The following is an 18,703-nucleotide window of genomic DNA, read 5'->3' as shown; positions in this document are numbered from 1 at the left end:
ATAAAAGCAGCGTGCTCCTTTGACTGATTAAAAAGAATCACACGCTTATAGTTTAGTTTTGTTCAACGAGAAATTTCACTGCGTTTGAAGGGGTCGACTTCGAATCACGCACTCAGTGCGCCATAACATGATGTGCCATAACATGCACCATAACCTGCCATATGAGAAGCCAAAATCGGCAGCCTTTACGCCAACTGGGCTCAATCGTGAAGAAACTGGAAGTTTGGCATAACTGATCAAACGTAGTAAAGCCTAGCAGGCTTCTTCACCACGTAATAACCCAAGGACACGGATTTTGTTTTTGGGAAAACAAAAACTGACCAAAGTTACCGCATTTGTACGATTTTAACGCACACCTTTTTTCAATAAAAGTAGCCTTAAAATTTCCGTGCGCGTTACAAACGGGCTCAAAACCGAAATCGGCTTTCACTATTGCACGCTTTAGTTTTAATGCTGGCACGAGCTTGATAAGCAAGTTTATCAAGCACAAGAGATTTTTTAGTGCCACAGTTGCGTACGTCTAATCAAATGTTTTCCGCCAGGTATGTGGTGTCGTGTCTTTTACATCAGTCGGGTAGAATCACTGTCAAATTATTTTTTTTCGAATTTTCATAAGTAAACTTACCTCCACGTTACATTCGGGGGCGCGTTGGAATCGTGCAAATACAGTACAAGACCTGTGTTCACCTGACCTCCCAGTGCGTGTCCCCGAAAATATCGAGCACAATCTGCACGCAAATCTTTAGACTTGAAAGGTTGTTGGGTAGTTATGGCAGTCACTCGGATGGTACAGTGTTCTATGGGACATCTTGAAGGTAATTTTTAAAATACACAGTTAAATACACAGTTACAATACACAGTTAAATGCACAGTTAAATTAGAACAGTTAAATACACAGTTAAATACTTCTAAAACCCATGTGACCACACGTCATACATACATCACATTCCAGTGTATCATTTCCAAAACATGACAGGCATGAACAAACTGTGTCGATGAAGGCGTGTGTTATATTTACGTTCCAGCATCAGCTCACAGCACTAATACGACTACAGCATCACACGTTCAGTGTTGGAAAGTAGCCGATGAGTCGTCACTCTCAAACAAGTTTGCAGAAGTTCGCATTAAATTGGCCTGACTGTTATTTCGACTATGCAATACTACAATTGGAGTACAACAGTTGTATATCATCGTATCGTATATCGTATATTGTATCGTATATAAGTTGTATATTGTCTTCGTGAGCCATTTATTTAGGTTTCCGTTTTCAAGCCAGTGGCCTTGAGGTGGCATTTTTATGTGTGCAGCAAGCATCATAGGGTCATATGACAAAACATCATGTCTGTCAGACACCAAGGACAGGAATACTACTAGTATGACTTTTGTCAGTTTACATCATTGGCTTTTAAAAGGTTAGCTCACAGACTACCGATGGCTTTTCCACACAGTATGGCACCAAGTTGCCCTAAACACAACACCGTGAAAAGACAAACAGTCGCCGGCGAGATTGATCAGTAAAATAAATGGATACCTTCTTTTCAAAACCCAGCAACCAACTGAAGTTAAGTGAAGTGAAGATTATTGCCGAGCATTGAGTACACACTCAATGCTCGGCAATGATCTGTACCCTCGGTGAGAGCAATGCCAAGCAGTGCTTCAAGCAAGCACAACAGCGTCACCTTAGTGTGGTTTTGGCCTAACACAATGGATGTCTCGAACCTGTACAAACCGCTACTGTTATAGAATGCATTTGTGCAAAGAATCCAGCGTGCTCAATGACAATCCCACTAGCAGGCCCACATTGCCACACAAACTTGTGAACTCACCCGCAAGCATTGCAGGTCGACAGCCTCCTTGGTGCAGAAGTCTCTACGGTGTCATAGTGACGGTCGCTGGGATGAACCCCTGCTTGCGAGCAAATGGGCAAAAAAAGAAAGAAAAAAAAAAAAAAGACCCGTGAACTTTGTGATCAGAACCCATCAGAGACGATTTTCTTACGAAAACAAAACGTCCTTTTCGCTTCAATGATGTACACACAAGCTGTGCGTTTATGTGCTTCTTCAACAAGTAGCCCACGAAGCTTACAAAAATGCTTTCTTTACTCTCAATTTTGAAATAACTGGGCAAGTTCTATCAAAGATTTTTGGTACTAAAATGTATCGTAAAATGCGACATTCATGCAAAGCTTTCTGCACAAGCTAGGAGGTACGTGCGAATATTCATGCCTTTTTTGTTATTTAATCTAATACAATTAATTATATATGTGCTTCAATCAGAGCTTCAGTAGTAAACCCTAACAAACAGTTAAGCTATAGCTCCAAGCTAAAAGTTTCTCTTTTGCACAAACGCACAGTGTCCACGTGCATGGTCATTTCTTCGATGGAGCGCCACTGGTTATGAGCTATTGATGGCCACAGAGATGATGCCGTGCATCGGAACAATGCTCACGGCTACCGTTGGAGTCTTGGGATTACAATTATAGACTATTCCATGCATTGTCATGAAAATAAGCAGCCAGTTAAACTTTCATTGCAGTATTCATGGCTGCAGCTGGCTTTCTTTTGCAACTACGTATTCCAATGATTTGCAGCTAATCATTACTTCCTTTGTACTCGAATTATCTGCAGCAAACCGTTATTCTCTGTATTTGCTTATTAAGCCAATAATGCCAATTCTCACGTGCAAAGTACCAACTAATCAGAAGTTTGCCGAAAGCATTTTTCAAGAAGCTCACTTACTGTTCAAACAGACTGTATATGTCTACGTACGGCAAAATGTTTGAAGCTGTTCCCGTTTTTCTGCTAACTTTTTCACTTGTATTAGCTCATATCATTTAAGACTGTACAGCACAAGTAGCAAAAGTGTAAATTCCACAAGCCACGCTGTACACAATGACAGAAAGGCCTGGGGACTTATTTACACGATTTAACGCTTCAGCTAAGGCCCATGACGCATTTTTTTTTTTTTTAATAAATCTAAGTGGCTGTACCTTCTTCAGAGTATCCGCGATGGGGAACGAGCGCCTTGCGTTCAAGGGTGGCGCACTCAGATGATGGCCTCAGGGGTGCCTTGTACCCCCGGCTCTGCTGCAAAGGTCGTGAACATGCACACAGATAAAAAAAGAAAGGTTCCGTAATTGGAAAAGAAAAGAGACAAAAGAAGTCAACTTTACATCCCACACAAAATTTACATCTGTCGTATGCCATGACAGCATTTATCTTTTGAAGGCAGCATTTCTTTCGCCCCCCCAAAAAAATCCACTACCGGAAACACACCTTGGTTTCAGACAGTTAAAATTGTATAAAAAAACGAAAACATTAAAGTGACAGCCCCGGATAATGATAAAAATTGCTGCTGCAAGACAGTGGCCCACCGCTTCTACCTTTTTACCTGATGCCTGTCTACGCACTGGCATTGTTTCATCGTAAGCAAACAAAAAACTTTTTAGACCACTTCAACACACAAGAATGTATCCAGTATTATGGTTGCTCTTCCATGCCGTCTTAGCTTCCAATGAATACTTACTGTTGGTAACGACACCCCAACAGGCACCCAAATAGATGAGGTGCCAGACTTGACTGATTTTTAGTGTTTGTACAGTATTAAGTGCTGGTGATTAAACACTAGACACTGACCATCACATGGGCACACCAATTCACACGTTCTTTCCCAATCACTGAAAGTGAATGTATGCTACAGTAGAGGGCGCGCTATATCCGAGTACACACATTAATTTCAGAGATGATCACAACAAACCAGACTCCTTGCAAAAGGGATTGTTCTGCCCAAATCAAGAATCAGAAGTGTTTTCTGCAGATTCTGTAGCGCATTGCTACACACAGCCGTGAATACAATAAATGTACAGTGATGTGCAAATGGAACACGAGAGCGAAAATATGAACAAGAACTTGTATAATCTAAGATTATATTTCACAGACATTTAACGCGCTTTTGTATATATAGCAGGAAGCAATAACCGCACTTCACTGCTGCAACTGAGCCATTAGATAATTTTCTGTATGCACGCAACACAATCGCACAATTTGTGTCTTCAGGTCCACATTTTGTTGTTCACCTTTAATACGTGGCCGATTGTGCTTTCCCGCAACAAGGCAGACCAGAAGTTGCCACCACAGTTTTCCACAAGGAGAAAAAGACATGGCCAATATGGGGGTTTCTCGCTGCGCACTCAATGCTTTTACAAATCTCCCACTTAAAATCACGTCGCAAACCTCTACATTCTCAGAACTACAACTGCACAGAATGTGAAAGCAGAACAACTCGGGGGCGTTCCAATTTTTTTTTTTTACATAGTTTTGTTCCCAATCTTTGTGGACTGCCTGCCATATTAAGCCCCAAACGAAGCCGGCAACAAAGACTGCTTCGCAGACAACTGAAAACAAAGCCAGCACCACCTTTTTTGCACGTTAATGTTTTGACAGGCTAACTTGTTCTTCCACTTAAATATTTTTTACACAAGTTGGGAAGATGCTTTCATTTAATTTTTATGCTGCATAATGCTTGTCATAAAAATGCTATTTTTTACAACACTTCGGCTCGCTTTTGTTACCATGTCTGCTATGTGGTTTCCTTTTACTGCAGTGGCCACTGTGCCGTTCCAATGACCCCCATGAAATTGGAAAGAGCATTTAGAGCAAGAAATCATAATTTTAAGCTTCATTTCTGCCAAGATTTATACATTCTAGCTGGAGTTGACAGCTTCTAACTACAAAATTCTCATTCTAGCTAGAGACAATTATTTCAACCTCGCAGTTTTTCATCTTCCAGCTGGACTTACAAATGCTAGTGGAAGTAATAGCTGCCAGCCAACACAAAATCTCATTCCAGCTAAACTAGAAACTGCATTTCTAGATAGAAATTCTGCCTATTTCTAGCTAGAAGAAATTTCAGGTAGAAAATAATTATTTTCACCTGGGTGATTACACTACTTTGTAATCTGTCTACCATGCTGTCCCTGAATTGGAACGCATCCTCACTGTACAAGATAAGTTTTGGCCCCACTTACGAGATAGGTGAGAACGGCCTGGCTCTTGGTGATCTGCGCCCGCAGTGTCTGCAGCTCCAACTGAATCTGCTCCCGAACCACTTCCTCGGGGAACGAATACGCCTGAAGAAAAGCAAGGGAGAAAAACCGCAACGCTCGCGCACAAAGTTTGTCGAAATGGAATGTCGCTTTACAACAGCCGTTTCTCGATTCTTCTCAGTACTTGCAAACCTTAAAGGTAGGTCAAGCACACGAAACACAAGTTTGGTTCATTTGAAAGATTGCCCTTTAGAATCGTACTGACACCACTTTAAACGTAAACTTCACTCAAATAAGCTACACAACTAGGAAAAAAGGCAAAATAGCTCATTTCCCGCAACAGAACCTATGATGTCATATGTGACAAGCTGTGCGATTGGCTGATGCCGGCAAAAGCGAACGCAAATTAGGCGCAGCTCATAAGCTTGCCGAGCGAGCTATCTGCGCTTAAATGTAATGCATATTCATTTTAAAGCAGTAAGAATGGTGCGGTACACAATGAAAGTTACGAAAATACACGTAAGCATAGAAGTACCAATGCACGCTGCTGTTGGTACTGGGTGCACTATGCTTGTTTTAGCTGCACAGCAGTCCACCGCTTTGGAGTTTTCTTGCACGACACTGGTCGATTGGCATAAGCGACGTTGTCTTACGTGACCCTGTTTGTCGAGGATACCCCGTGTTTCCCGAAACGATTATTTTCTAGAGTAACAAAAACAATCCAGGTGCAAATACGGCCAAAAACAAAGCAATGCGGCCAACAATCCGCGGATGGGTATGGTGGCACCATCTGGGAGGACGGACGGCAAGCAAGGCTGCAGAGCCGAATGACACACTGGAAGTTCGTTTGAATACGTGCACTCGTGACTTCATTGCTGACATCACGAAAACACACGATTTGGTCGGAGAATCAAAATTTTAGCCTAAACTGATTAATTTTCCAGTGAATACGGCATCATTTTCTGCCGGACAAGTGGTGGGAGCACTATAAAACACGAAATCCTTCGAATAAAACAAACTTGTATTTTGCCTGGTTTGATTCTAGAGGGTGAGAGGTGGCTTCAATACTGCTAAGCTGTATTCTAAGAGAAGCAGTACGCCCAGCTGTTTTGGTCATTCAAATGGATCTGCTCACTCGAAGTTCTAGTAGCCGGGTATCAATTTTAAAAACTACACAGCTCTGGAGGTCATTTCCCTAAGGCGAGATTCCACGGCAAGTGGAGCGTTATTCCAACTTTGAGAGTTTGATCAAAACTGCTATGCCTTACCACACACAAAAAAAGCTGCAGTTAAAGCTAACACAAAGCGGAAAGAAAAAAAAAACAGAGAAGTCAGTCACAGACGCGTTGGTTATCAAATTTGTGCTGATGGACAGGAAAATTTTCAGGGAAGAAATCCCGCACAGAATCGACAAGAAATCTGAGCAACAGAAAGAACGGAAATCACTTACACGGCGTTTATAATTTTTCGTCTACTGAAGTTATACAGAAGCTTTCCAACAAAAGCCTGTTTGCAGAGCATAACGAGGTTCTAGCAATTTCATCTACTGGCAAACACCACAGCTCCAACTCACAGATTCTGGGCTGATGTCTTCAAGTGCCGACACCAACTGCCTGTCCTGTGAAGACAAAGAAAGCAAGATCAAGTGATAACACCGCAGTCAAGGCAGAGGACTGAACAGTGTCACTGTGCACTATAATGTATTGCCTTGCACCAATAATGGTAAAACTCAAGAACACACAGTTACAGCTTGAATGCACCAATTCACACGACTTGGACTACAAGCCTTACCACATCTCACAACAACAGAATAAACAAATAACCTGCGACTCCTGCATATCCTACCTCCATGACGAAAAGCTGCTTTTATCAAAAAATTTCACAAACTTTGGGTGTTTTACGCACCAACGCTACACTTGGGCTATGAGGCACACCTTAGTGGAGTGCTCTGGACTGATTTTGACCACCAGGGGATCTTTAATGTGCACCGAATTCCCCATACACCAGCGTTTTTCTTTTTCGCCTCCAACAAAAAGCGACCGCCACAGTCTGGTATAAAAATTGCCTCCTTGGACTCAACAGACCAACGGCTAAGCCACTGGGCCACCAAGGCAGGCAGGCAAGTTGCTTGTTTCCCGATTCATTCGTCAGATCACCCATTAATCTATCACTAAACAACGAACTCTTTAAGGTTTACAAAGATCCATAAATTTAAATTTAGGTTGTTAAGTAATTAAGCTTTCCCGATTAGTTATTTTTGGCATTCTGAAAGCAGCTAACCAGCAATTGGAAACAAAATCCTTCTATTCTTGTGGAACACCCCTTGTGTGCCACTAGAATCCAAAAACCAGTATTTTTGCTTGTCAAACGAATGACACAGTTTTGACAGTCAAATCAAATGCGCGAACAGTACACATTTCATGGAACAATTTCAATGTGGAATTTCAAACTCACGTGATGGGCCAAGGCCAGAATAGAGGCTGCTCCTGAAAAGAACAAGCACACACAAAAAAACTTGAAATGCTGGCAATCACAAGACTACAATCCTTAAAGGGGACATGAAGACAGAATAGAAGTCCAGTTTATTAAAGAGGGTGCTTCGTCCCGATAACCACGATACCAATTTTGTGGCAAACTTCAAACAAATAATTGATTGATTGATTGATCGATTGTAGGGTTCAACGTGCCGACGCAACACAGGCGATGAGGCACACCATAGTGGAGGGCTTCGGATTAATTTTGACCACTTGGGGATCTTTAACGTGTGCCGAAATCTCGTACACCAAGCATTTTCGCTTTTCGCCTCCATGAGAAAAGCGGCCACCGCGGCCGGGAATCGAACCCGCATCCTCACACTCAGCAGCGCAACACCTTAGCCACTGAGTCACCGCAGCAGGTAAACTTCTGAGGCAGTGGCGACTTTTTAGTTACTTTCCGACAATTTTCCCATGATGCCACAGAATCTTGTTTGTGCAATTGGCGACAACCTACTGAAGCCACCACCATGAAACATGACTGACCGATCGTGGTGGGGCCTCTAGTTCCGTTTCATCATATCACTGGAATGCTAACACACAGTTAACACACTGACAACTAGGTTTTCAAGGGTGGCCCATATTATGTTACTCTTGCCTATATTACGTCATTGCTGTGCAAAACTCAAGTGTCCCAGTATTTCTTGCATTTTTTTTTGTTGAAAACAATGTCCCTCATAGTTAACGGGAGCTGAATGCTCTACCAAAGGCGAGTTCTTTGAAAGTGTAGAAAGTTGCTTTTTCTCTACATGGCCCCTTTAAATTGAAACCCTGCGAATGCGTAGTATGTACAATAAAAAGAAAGTAACTCACCTGTGTGCGACTCAAGGGCTCTGACAGCTTCATCGTTCAACCTGCAAGTGAAGATTCATGGCATGAAAACCTTTTCCAACTCTAAAGTGGCACAACGGCACACCTTTTAAGCAATATCACCACTACAATGTACCAATGCACAAGATGCACAGTCAGCAAGAAACGTGCCAAGTACCAGAGAGAGCAAAAAACTGTGTACGGGATTAAATTCAAGCTCAGTAAAGTAAACAAACATGCAAAAAGGTGACGCATAAAAAGGAACGTGTTATTTTAAAAACGTCCTATCTAAAGCTTCAAGCTGTGAAACAGTTTGTCACTTGTACCGACGACGAGATGACACAATATGTGATAATTGGTTCAAATAATACGAAAATTATTTTTTTAAAAATCACTGCCGTTTAGGCAGCTGGTAATAATACAGCTTTGCTTGGCAAAGAGAAATGCAACCGAAAAACCAAACCGAAACTTATCACTCTTGGGAAGCTCAAAGGGAGGGTCATTCAAGGGATCGTTCCTATGCCTGGCCTTGGGATTCAAACATCCCAGATTGAATACACTTGAGAGCTAAATAACCCTACCAAGGACTACAAGACAGTGCTAGCTTCTCTAAAAACCTTCTTGCCCTTCCCAACACCGCCCAAGCTTCAACCACAGATGAATAGAGCATAGGGCTTGCTTCCAATAATATAAACCAAAGCTTGAAATCTAAACTTTTGCAGCGGAGCTGTCATAGGTCAAGCCTTTTTGCCCGTCTGCTGTAGGTCTTGCGTCACGCAGAGGCAGTAGCAGGTTCCAAAACCTGCTGGCAGCCTCTATCAGTGGGTTTAGAAACCGTCCTGCATAAACCGGTTCCCAGACCAACCAATAGAGGGTGCAGTGGTATCACAGGGGCGGGTTACTCTCCCACCTGCTAAGGGAGTGAGAGGGGAGGGAGCCTCCCGCCATTGCTGTTTAGCTGCCGATTCCTTTGCACTAACCGCAGAATTTGTGCAGTGACGGTGCTGCCGTTCTTGCACGAGTGCCGCTGCCGTTCGAGACGACACAAGAAAACCACAGCTCCGTTGCTTCAGCAGATTTCAGACTGGGTGGAACTGGGTTTAACTTTTTGTGAACCTGGACTGCACCGTAAGGGCCTTGACATTCCACAATTTAATGCGCAGGAAGACATTTAACCCCGCACTAAAATGCGCCACTGTTAACTTTAGTGTTTGAAAAATCGTGAATAAATCTTCGGCGAGGTCAAATGAACTACAAGAGAGAACCAGACTAAAGAAACAAAACGCAGCTTTTCAGACAAAAGAGGTCGAGCAGAGGAAACATTGTTCAAAGTGCTTGTTGCAGGGGAAGAAAAATATGTGGGAGGGACCATTCATCAAACATAGGACATTCGTGGGACATTTGCAGGACATTCCTCGAGGCAGGCCAAACTGAGCACCACAACCTGCAATACACTCCTTCCAAGATTAGCAGCTTCTTGGTGCACACATATTATATCCACTATATATTATATGAATTGTAGTCTGGAAACAAATAAAACTTGCAAAGAGCGCATAAAAACAGGATGCGCAAAGAGGCAGACACGTAAAAAACAATTATCGTTGAACTACTAATAATCGTTTCAGCAAGGGGGCTTGAAGGGAACTCTACTTTCTGAAACGATCGTAAGTAGTCATTCCGTTATTGTTTTTCAGATGTGCCCATCTGTAGTCATCCTATACAAATACAGGTACACATACGACAGCCACAAACAGCATGCAATCACTGCTTGGCAGCAAATGGGTGCAACAAGTCATGCTAGCGGACAAGTCAGTGAACAGCACGTGCGAATGTCAAACGTGCGATGCCATTCAGAGGTGTGCACAAAGGAAGAGCACAGCACACAAGACTGTGCTCTCGTCAAGCGAGGATGTGGTCAGTTCCCAAACCTCTGAGGCTGCCGCGAGCCGCACTGCGAAACGCAGCTGCCCATTGGCTAGCTCGCCGGGTGGCGTGGCACCGATTCGGCCAATCGCGTCGCTCGGGTGGCCACGGCGACCACCTTCCCTTCTTTGGGGTCACCACACATAGTCGCACACTGAAGAAGGCACCAGCAAAGAAAGAGGAGGGAAAAATTTGCACCAGATCCCGTCGACACAAGCAGAAATAAGTTCGCAATCAACCGGCATTTGCACACAGCGAGGCTCTGGGGCGAGGGGGAGTTTGCTTTCTCGGGGTGAAAGAGTCTGAAAAATGTTTAGCTTTACAGTGGTTGCATACACTAATTCAAAGCATAAGGTAGCAGTGAAAATAGTTGTAAAGAGCAAGGATTATAGCAGCAACATTCTTTTTCCCTGTGGGTACACGCCATTCACTTCCTGTGTGCAAATAGTGCCATCTACTGTTACGCTTGCAACCCTCCTATTCTTTTGAACAATTGCTAAACAAACTCCACTGTTCAGCCTCAATAACCTCGGGTAGAATTGCAGGTTTTGCAGCGAACGGCCTGGGTTTGAGAATTGCAATTTTTTCCGAAAACCTGTAATTTTTTTAGTGTAAAATGCAGTGTAACCTCCATTCTGTGCATTGTTTTTATGAATAAGGATGGTTTGGTATCTTTTATGTCAGTGTAGCAGCAGCGGGACACAGCATATCAACACGTTTAATGAACACCCAGATAAAAAATGATATCGAAACAGGATATCAAATCATAGTACTGCCACATGTTACTGTGAGATGTAGTTGTGAATAGCTCCCTACTGATGGGATTACCGTATTTATTCTTGCCATATCACTTTTTCAAACTTGCTTTGACAAGAGCTATAATTGCATCCTGCGGCCCAAACACTTATGTACAGCTATAACTGATGTGAGTAGCTCATAAAAATCCCTTTTAAAAGACTGCATAATAAGCACAAACATAAAATCAGCATTCAAATCGCTGCTAGTTATGTTTACAGTGGCCTAACTTTAGTGTTTGCTGCAGGCTGGAGCACAAACCGAAAAGGTTGTAGGCAGGGTGTCGAACCGGAACCGGAACCGAACCGAAAACCGGAACCGAACCCGAATTTTTGCCCGGAACCGGAACTGAACCGGAACCGTATTTTTTCCGCCATTTTGGAACTGAACCCGAACCGGAACGAATTGAAGGAACCGTTCCGAACCCGTTCCGGGGCCTCAAAACTGTGATTTCTAGTTTTCCATCCCGGTACCCTGCCTTGCATCCGGAGATATTTTTACCATTCGCCAGACGGCACCACGCAATATTTTGCATAGTCTGCAGTTCCCAAGACCCATAAGGTTCTCATCTTATTATTACCTTAAATTTAATGTATAGTCCGTAGACACTATTAGTTTGGTTTAGGTATTGCCCATCTCCCAAAATTATCTTTTTGCATTTACAATAACTTACGTTAGAACGCATGTTCCGTGGCAACATATCATGGAATATTCTTTATGGTTTCTATCTGCAGTGTGTTTAAAATCATGTGAAGTTTTCACGTTGTTAATTCGAATGCATCCGTGTCCGCTTATGAAGGCCTTCAGGTACACCATCAACAATAAATCTGTATCTTATACTTATTTTAGTTTGAGTGGGCACTTATATAAAAACAGCACTGAGACACAAACACTCAAAGTTCTCAATGTCGCCATCACTTTTTCTTGTACAGTGCCGTTGTGTCCTTTGGTTACTGCCCTAGGAGAACATGAGAATTGAAAAAAATAGGAGCCTTCTCATTTTCACTTTTAAAGTAAATGCGATAGCATTTCGATGGATGGATTTAAGTCGATTAACGCGGATTAGGGGGTAGACTTGGGTGGTTTAGTGAGATGAGTGAATGAACTAATGTGTATTAGTGGGACTGCGGTGTTGATTAATATGGATTAGAGGAATTAGCGGGTCAGTTAAGGCGGATTAGAGGGTTGGACCAAACATGTTATATTTGGGGTCTTTTGCATTTCTAAATTTTGCAGCGTTCTCTTTCTCGACCAATCAGGAAATTTAGTTACGCACAAAATAGCCGGAAAGTTATGTGTCGATCACCTGAATGCTATAAAAGGCCTTTTTTATGTACGTATTACGCTGTTATGTTATTTCTCGCGTAAGATTTACATCTCGCAATGAAGTTAAAAACTATATGCCTAATGCATGTCTTATATTCACCAAAAGGTTCTCAAAATGTGTATATATATGAGGTAAGACTAGAAAGCAACTAAACTGAAAGAAAAAAAGGAACGATCAACTGGTTTGATGCGAAAGACACCCGATAGCATTCTCCGATACCTTCTCTTTCTTCGTGCTACCGTTCTGCAGCCTTCCACTGATGTAGCATCTGCTGAGGAAGGGGTGATAGCACGTGCACTTAGCCAAAGGTCCGCCAAAAGTCTAATAACAAACTCTTATCAGGCGTGGCACAACTTTGCCAATAGTCTATTGCATGTTACAACACTTCGAATGAACAAGCAGAAACCACCAACGAGACCAGCCAGGATTGTATGGGCACCAGCTCATAATTGCATCGCCGGCAGACAAGATCAACAACCGCGTGGTTGGACATTTGGCCCGCTTAGTCAGCGCTGATGAAGCCGAGCCAGAGCGCATGCATCCTGTATACATACCAGGAAATTAATTAGCACTATAGGCTCTCCCGTACAATGTATTCCTTCCCGCACAAATCGCTAGCGAATAACCAGGAATGATCATTCCCTGCACTGCGGATTAACACCTTCCCACACATCACCAGCCTTCCCCTCTTTGACCGGACACAATTCTCTCCATTTCGTCGCTTCTGTGGGGGGCCTGGGAACCTCATACACACAGTAGGCGGCTGCGACAAGTCAACCCTAGATCCACCCAACATACACGTTTCCATAGAGATTCGGGAAAAAGCCTTGGCCAGCTCCGGCCTGGAAGATCAGTTTCTCTTGATGGAAACGACTGCCGACTCTACTCCTTGAATGAGGACGCCTCTCTGAAACTTTTCCTCGATTTATTTAAAGTTCATTTTCCCTCTCTCTACGAAGGATAATTACTGCTGCTTGTGACTTCACTCAGCTATTATCTCTCGTTGAGCCCAACCGCTCTCACCCGTCGCTGAAGTGCCACTTAGCAAGTTCCTATCTCCGGTGGTTCCCTATCCAATGCCGTCCTGTACACGGCGTCCAATGAGTCATTAAAGCCGTTTTTTTCTTTCTAACTGGTGCGTTAGCATATGAAACATGAGGAGAAGGAAATCGCTTTAAACGCCACCAGCCACGCTTGACAGTCGGAGGTTGACGCCGACGCGGGACTGTTTTCGACTTCTAGCAGTGCTAATGATTTCGTGTTAAAGCTAAAGCGCCGTTGAAACAAGGGGCACATGAAGAGCGTAGCAGACCAATCAATTTATTTAAATGCTAAATTATTTGGCTCATTGTGCGAAAACGGGGGTGCATGCGCGCGTGCGTGCCTAGACATTTGGTGGAACCAAAAAAGATGTTGGGCGCTCAGGCTCTCCTGCGCGCCAAAAAGACTTCCCGGTCGCCAGTAAACTACCTGCCTGCCTGGCTGCCTGCCAGGCAGGCGATTCCTGCGAGGATGCGTGATTTCGGGACGAGGGCCGGCCCGCCACGAGAAGCCCGAGCGGAGGGGGGAGGCGGCGGAGACGCAAAATACTGTGCCATGGCGACACTCCAGGGTACTAAAAAATTTCTGCATAAATTCAAACAATTATCTACTAATGCATAGCATTCCTATACCGCTCGTCCTCAGTGTGAGTTTCTACAGCCAATTTTTTGGTCTTCATAAATCCTGTCCGACCAATTATCTCAATTGACGCTGTTATAATTACAAATGGAGTATTCGCGAAATCTCCAATATTGTGGAAATGCAGGCAGTTTTACGGTTTCCTATTTTCCTTAATTGCTTAATATTTTTCTTATTTTATAGTTTTTCAAAATTTCGTTCGGCCAATTATTTCCGTTTGCGCTATTATAACGATTACATTGGTAACGCGCGAAATCTGCCTTATTGTGGAAATGCAGGGTGTTATACGGTTCGCCAGTTTCCGGAATTATTTTACATTTTTTTATTTGTTACATTTATAAATTTTGTTCGACTAATTATCTCCATTTACCCTATATAACGATTACATGTGGAAATTTCCCAAAATCCTCATTATTGTGGAAACGCAGGGTGTCACACGATTTGCCAGTTTCGGTGATTACTTTTTTTTATTTTTTAGTTTTTCATACATTTTGTGCGACCAGTTATCTCCATTTAGTACGCTATTATAGCGATTACAGGGGGAACTCCCGCGAAATCGGTATTTTTGTGGAAATGAAGGGGGTTACACGGTCCTTGCTGTGGGCAAAGAATGGTACGCATTAAAACGATTGTGCACAGCCGAGTCGTGTGCTTAGTACGACGGGGCAATAGGCAGTCTGCAGGGAGGCTGCCCATTACCAGAAGATTCTAGCGAAGATGCACCGAGGGGGAGGCGTAGGAGGCACCCGTGTGCTGCCCACAGGTCAGGAGGCTAACTGTTTGCCATCCAGAAGACTGTGGCGAGAACGCAATATTTGGAGACGATGTGCGGCCCGTCACTTGTCGGCGAAGGGAGTGGATCACACGGCTGCACAGTGGCTACGTAGAGCCATGCGTTAGAGTGCAGCCCTTAAGCACGCGCTCCTGTGGTTTCGCGTAGTCCATCAGTGTTGGACTCGTTGTAAACGAGAGAACGAAGACGCCACCGAAGATAGAGCTGACAGGAAAACGGAGGTTGCAAGTATGACGAAAGTGTAAGGGGGAGGGCGTAATTCCGTGACCGTGCGAGACGTGCTTTACAGTGGCGACCCCTTACGAGATAACGACAGAGTATGCCGCGCGCCGTCGTGCATTAGCGGATGACGCGATCACTTCCTGAGGCACAGCATCTATGCGCCGTCGCCGAGAAGACTACAGTTCGCGCTGCACTCAAATTTCGCATTAGTGAGTGTCGTAATCGTCCGTCATTTTCTTCCTCAAGAAAACAACTGCGGGGTATAAAACTGCAGTGTTATGATCCAAGAATAAATTAAATTAAATTATAAAAATGAAAGAAACTAAATCAATAAAAATAAACTTGCGGCCATAAAAAGCAGGGATTTCAAATTCATAAAAATACGTAGTCTTATGTGTCCGAGCGAATTTTTCATTTCGCTTCAGTTAATGTTGTAATCTTGGACCTACTATAGAAAACATTTTGCAGTACATTTTACGGTTAAACACTTTAGATCAACGCTCTCACTCTTATCTTCGCATCTGGAAGCACTGCAAAAATTATAGCTATTGCCAGCATAGAGGAGCAGTGCTCGTCCCAGCAGATACGCCTTCCGTTTCTGCTTCGCTGTTGTGGTTTCATTTTAATGTCGCAACTTAAAGGAGCCATGAAGAGAAAACAAAAGTTTGTTTTATTCAAAGATTAGGTGTTTCATAGTACCCAAAGCGCTTTCCCGGAAGCAAATGACGCTTTATTCACTGGGAAATAAGGCAATTTAAGCCAAAATTTTAAATCTCCCGCTAAAATTGAACATTCCGTGACGTGTACAATGGCGTCATAGCGCCGGTACATGAAACAGATACTTAGTATGTCGACTCCATATAGCACCCACACGCGCGAGTCGATCGAGACGGCGGCCATTTTAAAAATACTAGTAAAACCTAGTGCACCCGCAGCCCTAGTCATGGAATCGCCTGATCCGGGGAACAAAACTCTCGCCGAGGAGCTCGGGCTTGCATTTAACAACCTCACACCACTAAAACGCTCAATGCTTCCAAGTGCACGAGCGGCAAGAGTTGTGGGATACGCGGTGGACGGGAAAGCGACCATTCCGCGATAGCCACAACAGACGAACGCCCAGCCGTCGGCACCGCTGCCTCGTCAGCCCCGTCGCGACGGACGAATATAGACTGGTACGTATGTGCCGTATTTTGATTACGGTTAATAATAGTTCAATTTCAGTAGCAGTATCACTTATGCCAGTTGGCCGGTGTCGTGTATGGAAAGCCGTTCGCGCGAGCTCTCTGCTTCGACCAGAAAGATACGAGCGTCAATGCGCGGTGTTTACGGCATTTGTTTCCCCAAGGTCAGAGCGATTTGACGAAGTCGGCGACGAGCGCCAGCATGTCCCAGGAGTGAGCTAACGTAAGGGTCCCTGCCGTAATCACTTCCTCGGAAATGAAGCGAGCACACTCGTACTTCCTTTAGCTCTCTTTCTCCTCCGTTTGCAAAGTTCACAAAACGTAGCCACTTGCTTCGCCTAGGTTCGTCGTTGGGCAGCACATGAAAGGAGATCTCCTCACCGGCGGGGATGTCGCACTCCCTTGACGATTTGCCCGTACTACATGGGCATTTCAAAACGCAGCAACGAAATTTCATTGTAAAGTACTCAAACAAACTGAAGTTTTCAGTGGTTGTAAACTGGAAACGAGCTCGTAACGACAGCAGCAAGCCAACACCATTCGAAACTTACGCGACGACTGGCACTATCTCGTCGCTTCTTGCTGTTCCTTACTCCCCTCGTTTCCCGAAGAGCCTCGAACCCGAAAATTCGTCTGCGCGACGGCGAGATGTCGAGCTCGGCCGGCGCCTAGTTTCGTACGCATTGGCGCACACGCTTGCGTGTTCGTTCGGACCTTCAACCCTTTACTCCACCGTTCTTTGTCATAAAAAGAATGTGCAGTATGTTTCACGGGCATTTAGCTCGCTATGCAAACTGTAAGCCCTGCCTAACATGTGTTTGCTTTTGCCGGCCTCCGCCAATCGCAGAGCATTCCCAAGTGACATCACAGGTTCTGTTGCGGAAAATGAGCTGGTGGGTCGCATGGTCATTTCCTTTTTTCCTAATTATGTAGCTTATTTGAGCGAAGTTTGCGTTATAATTGGTGTCGTTATGGTTCTAACGAGGCAATCTTTCCAATGAACCAAACTTGTGTTTTCTCTTCATGGCTCCTTTAAGGAAAGCCGGCATATAGCCGCTACATGGCTGTAATGACGTCATTCCAGCCGTAGAAGAACGCCTAGACTGGGGAAGAGAGAAAAATATTTCAAGCAAGTTTGTAAGTTATCTGATGGGGACAGAGCAGTACTTTTTGTCTGAGGGACTTTCCGACTCCCTGATCTAAGTACTGGATGTGTTGGTTGACTACTTTCTGCACGCATTCAAGATTTAGAACAAAGTTGAAAAAAGTGTTGCACGGTTGCTTATTTTTGGCCAAAACAAAACATTTGCACAAAAAAACAACAACATTATGGCTTCGTTTTTGACAAGGAAACCTGACAAGGAAACGAAAACCCAGCACAAAAAAATTAACAGAAAAAAACACGCTTGCTTTTTCTTTCTCCGAACCCGTTCGAACCCGTTTGAACCGGTTCGAACCGGTTCGAACCGGAACGGAATGGTGGGCCGGAACTGAACCCGAACCGAACCCGAAAGGCTTGAACCCGAACCCGAACCGAACCCGAAAAAATTCCGGTTCGACACCCTGGTTGTAGGTTCCCAACAAAACCCAAATCCGGCATGGTCGCCCCTCGAACGAAAAAAAAAATGATTGCAACAATCAAAGAAGGTATTTAGAAACGCACTCACGGTGTGCGGAGAAATGGGATGATAACGTCCGAAGCTAAAAGTCCAATTTTCTTACATCTCCGCAATGCGAGCTTTCTCGCAAGGCACGCTTGTATTGCAGGAAAGTCAATCGCCAGGCTGCGGCGTTTAGAGAATTGCAGAAATGGTCCCCCCTCCCCGTCTAATTGAAGAAATAGCCAACAAGGCTGACCCCAGCTAAGGCCCTCAACATGATAAAGTGACCAGCTGAACTAACAAGCTGTGTATCCAAGGGCCATATTTCGAAAAATTCGGGAAAGCAAGACTGAGTTGCTAACGATTGACTGCACCGCTTTTTCAACACCCCGATGACAGAAGTGTAAAATCTGAGCTCAAACAAATCTAAACAAGTGCTACTGACCCAAGGACAAACCCGAATAAAAAAAAATGCAACCACGAGGAGCAAAGTACTCAGCAGCAAAACCCTGAAGGTTAAAAAAACGAAACAATTAGCAGTGCACATGCGTCCCATGCCGGAACCAAACTCGGCTTAGGGGGCATAAATATAAACATTGCATACAAATCAGTCTTATTTATGTGTACGATGATTTAACTGCTTTACTGACCGAGAGTTATATTAGGTTCCTAACTAAACTCCGATACGGAATTTTCGCCCCTCGTACAAAAGTCCTGCAACACCCGAAAAAACATTTAGAAACTCGCATCCACGATGTGCAGGAAAACGGGATGACCATTCGCAAATATAGAA

The 18,703-nt window shown here is 44.0% G+C and overlaps 1 protein-coding gene across 7 annotated transcripts in view; it reads right to left on the bottom strand.

Annotated features, from left to right (window-relative positions):
- Window positions 1-18,703, bottom strand: part of LOC144142445 (uncharacterized) — a 289,522-nt gene that overhangs the window by 127,645 nt on the left and 143,174 nt on the right. For all 7 annotated transcript variants that reach the window (XM_077673956.1, XM_077673962.1, XM_077673955.1 and 4 more), the window contains exons 17-22: window positions 8,392-8,432; window positions 7,499-7,530; window positions 6,618-6,662; window positions 5,027-5,128; window positions 2,990-3,086; window positions 1,827-1,905 (exon numbers count right to left, since the gene is read on the bottom strand). In XM_077673956.1, the coding sequence (XP_077530082.1) occupies window positions 1,827-1,905; window positions 2,990-3,086; window positions 5,027-5,128; window positions 6,618-6,662; window positions 7,499-7,530; window positions 8,392-8,432 (396 nt within the window). The remainder of the gene's footprint in view (window positions 1-1,826; window positions 1,906-2,989; window positions 3,087-5,026; window positions 5,129-6,617; window positions 6,663-7,498; window positions 7,531-8,391; window positions 8,433-18,703) is intronic.

Source organism: Haemaphysalis longicornis, unplaced genomic scaffold, assembly GCF_048455015.1.
Source record: "Haemaphysalis longicornis isolate Haplotype H1 unplaced genomic scaffold, Haemaphysalis longicornis Haplotype H1 scaffold_6, whole genome shotgun sequence".
NCBI classification, from domain to species: Eukaryota; Metazoa; Arthropoda; class Arachnida; order Ixodida; family Ixodidae; genus Haemaphysalis; species Haemaphysalis longicornis.
Note: the sequence above shows the minus strand (reverse complement) of the source record. Positions and strands in the feature narration are given on the sequence as shown.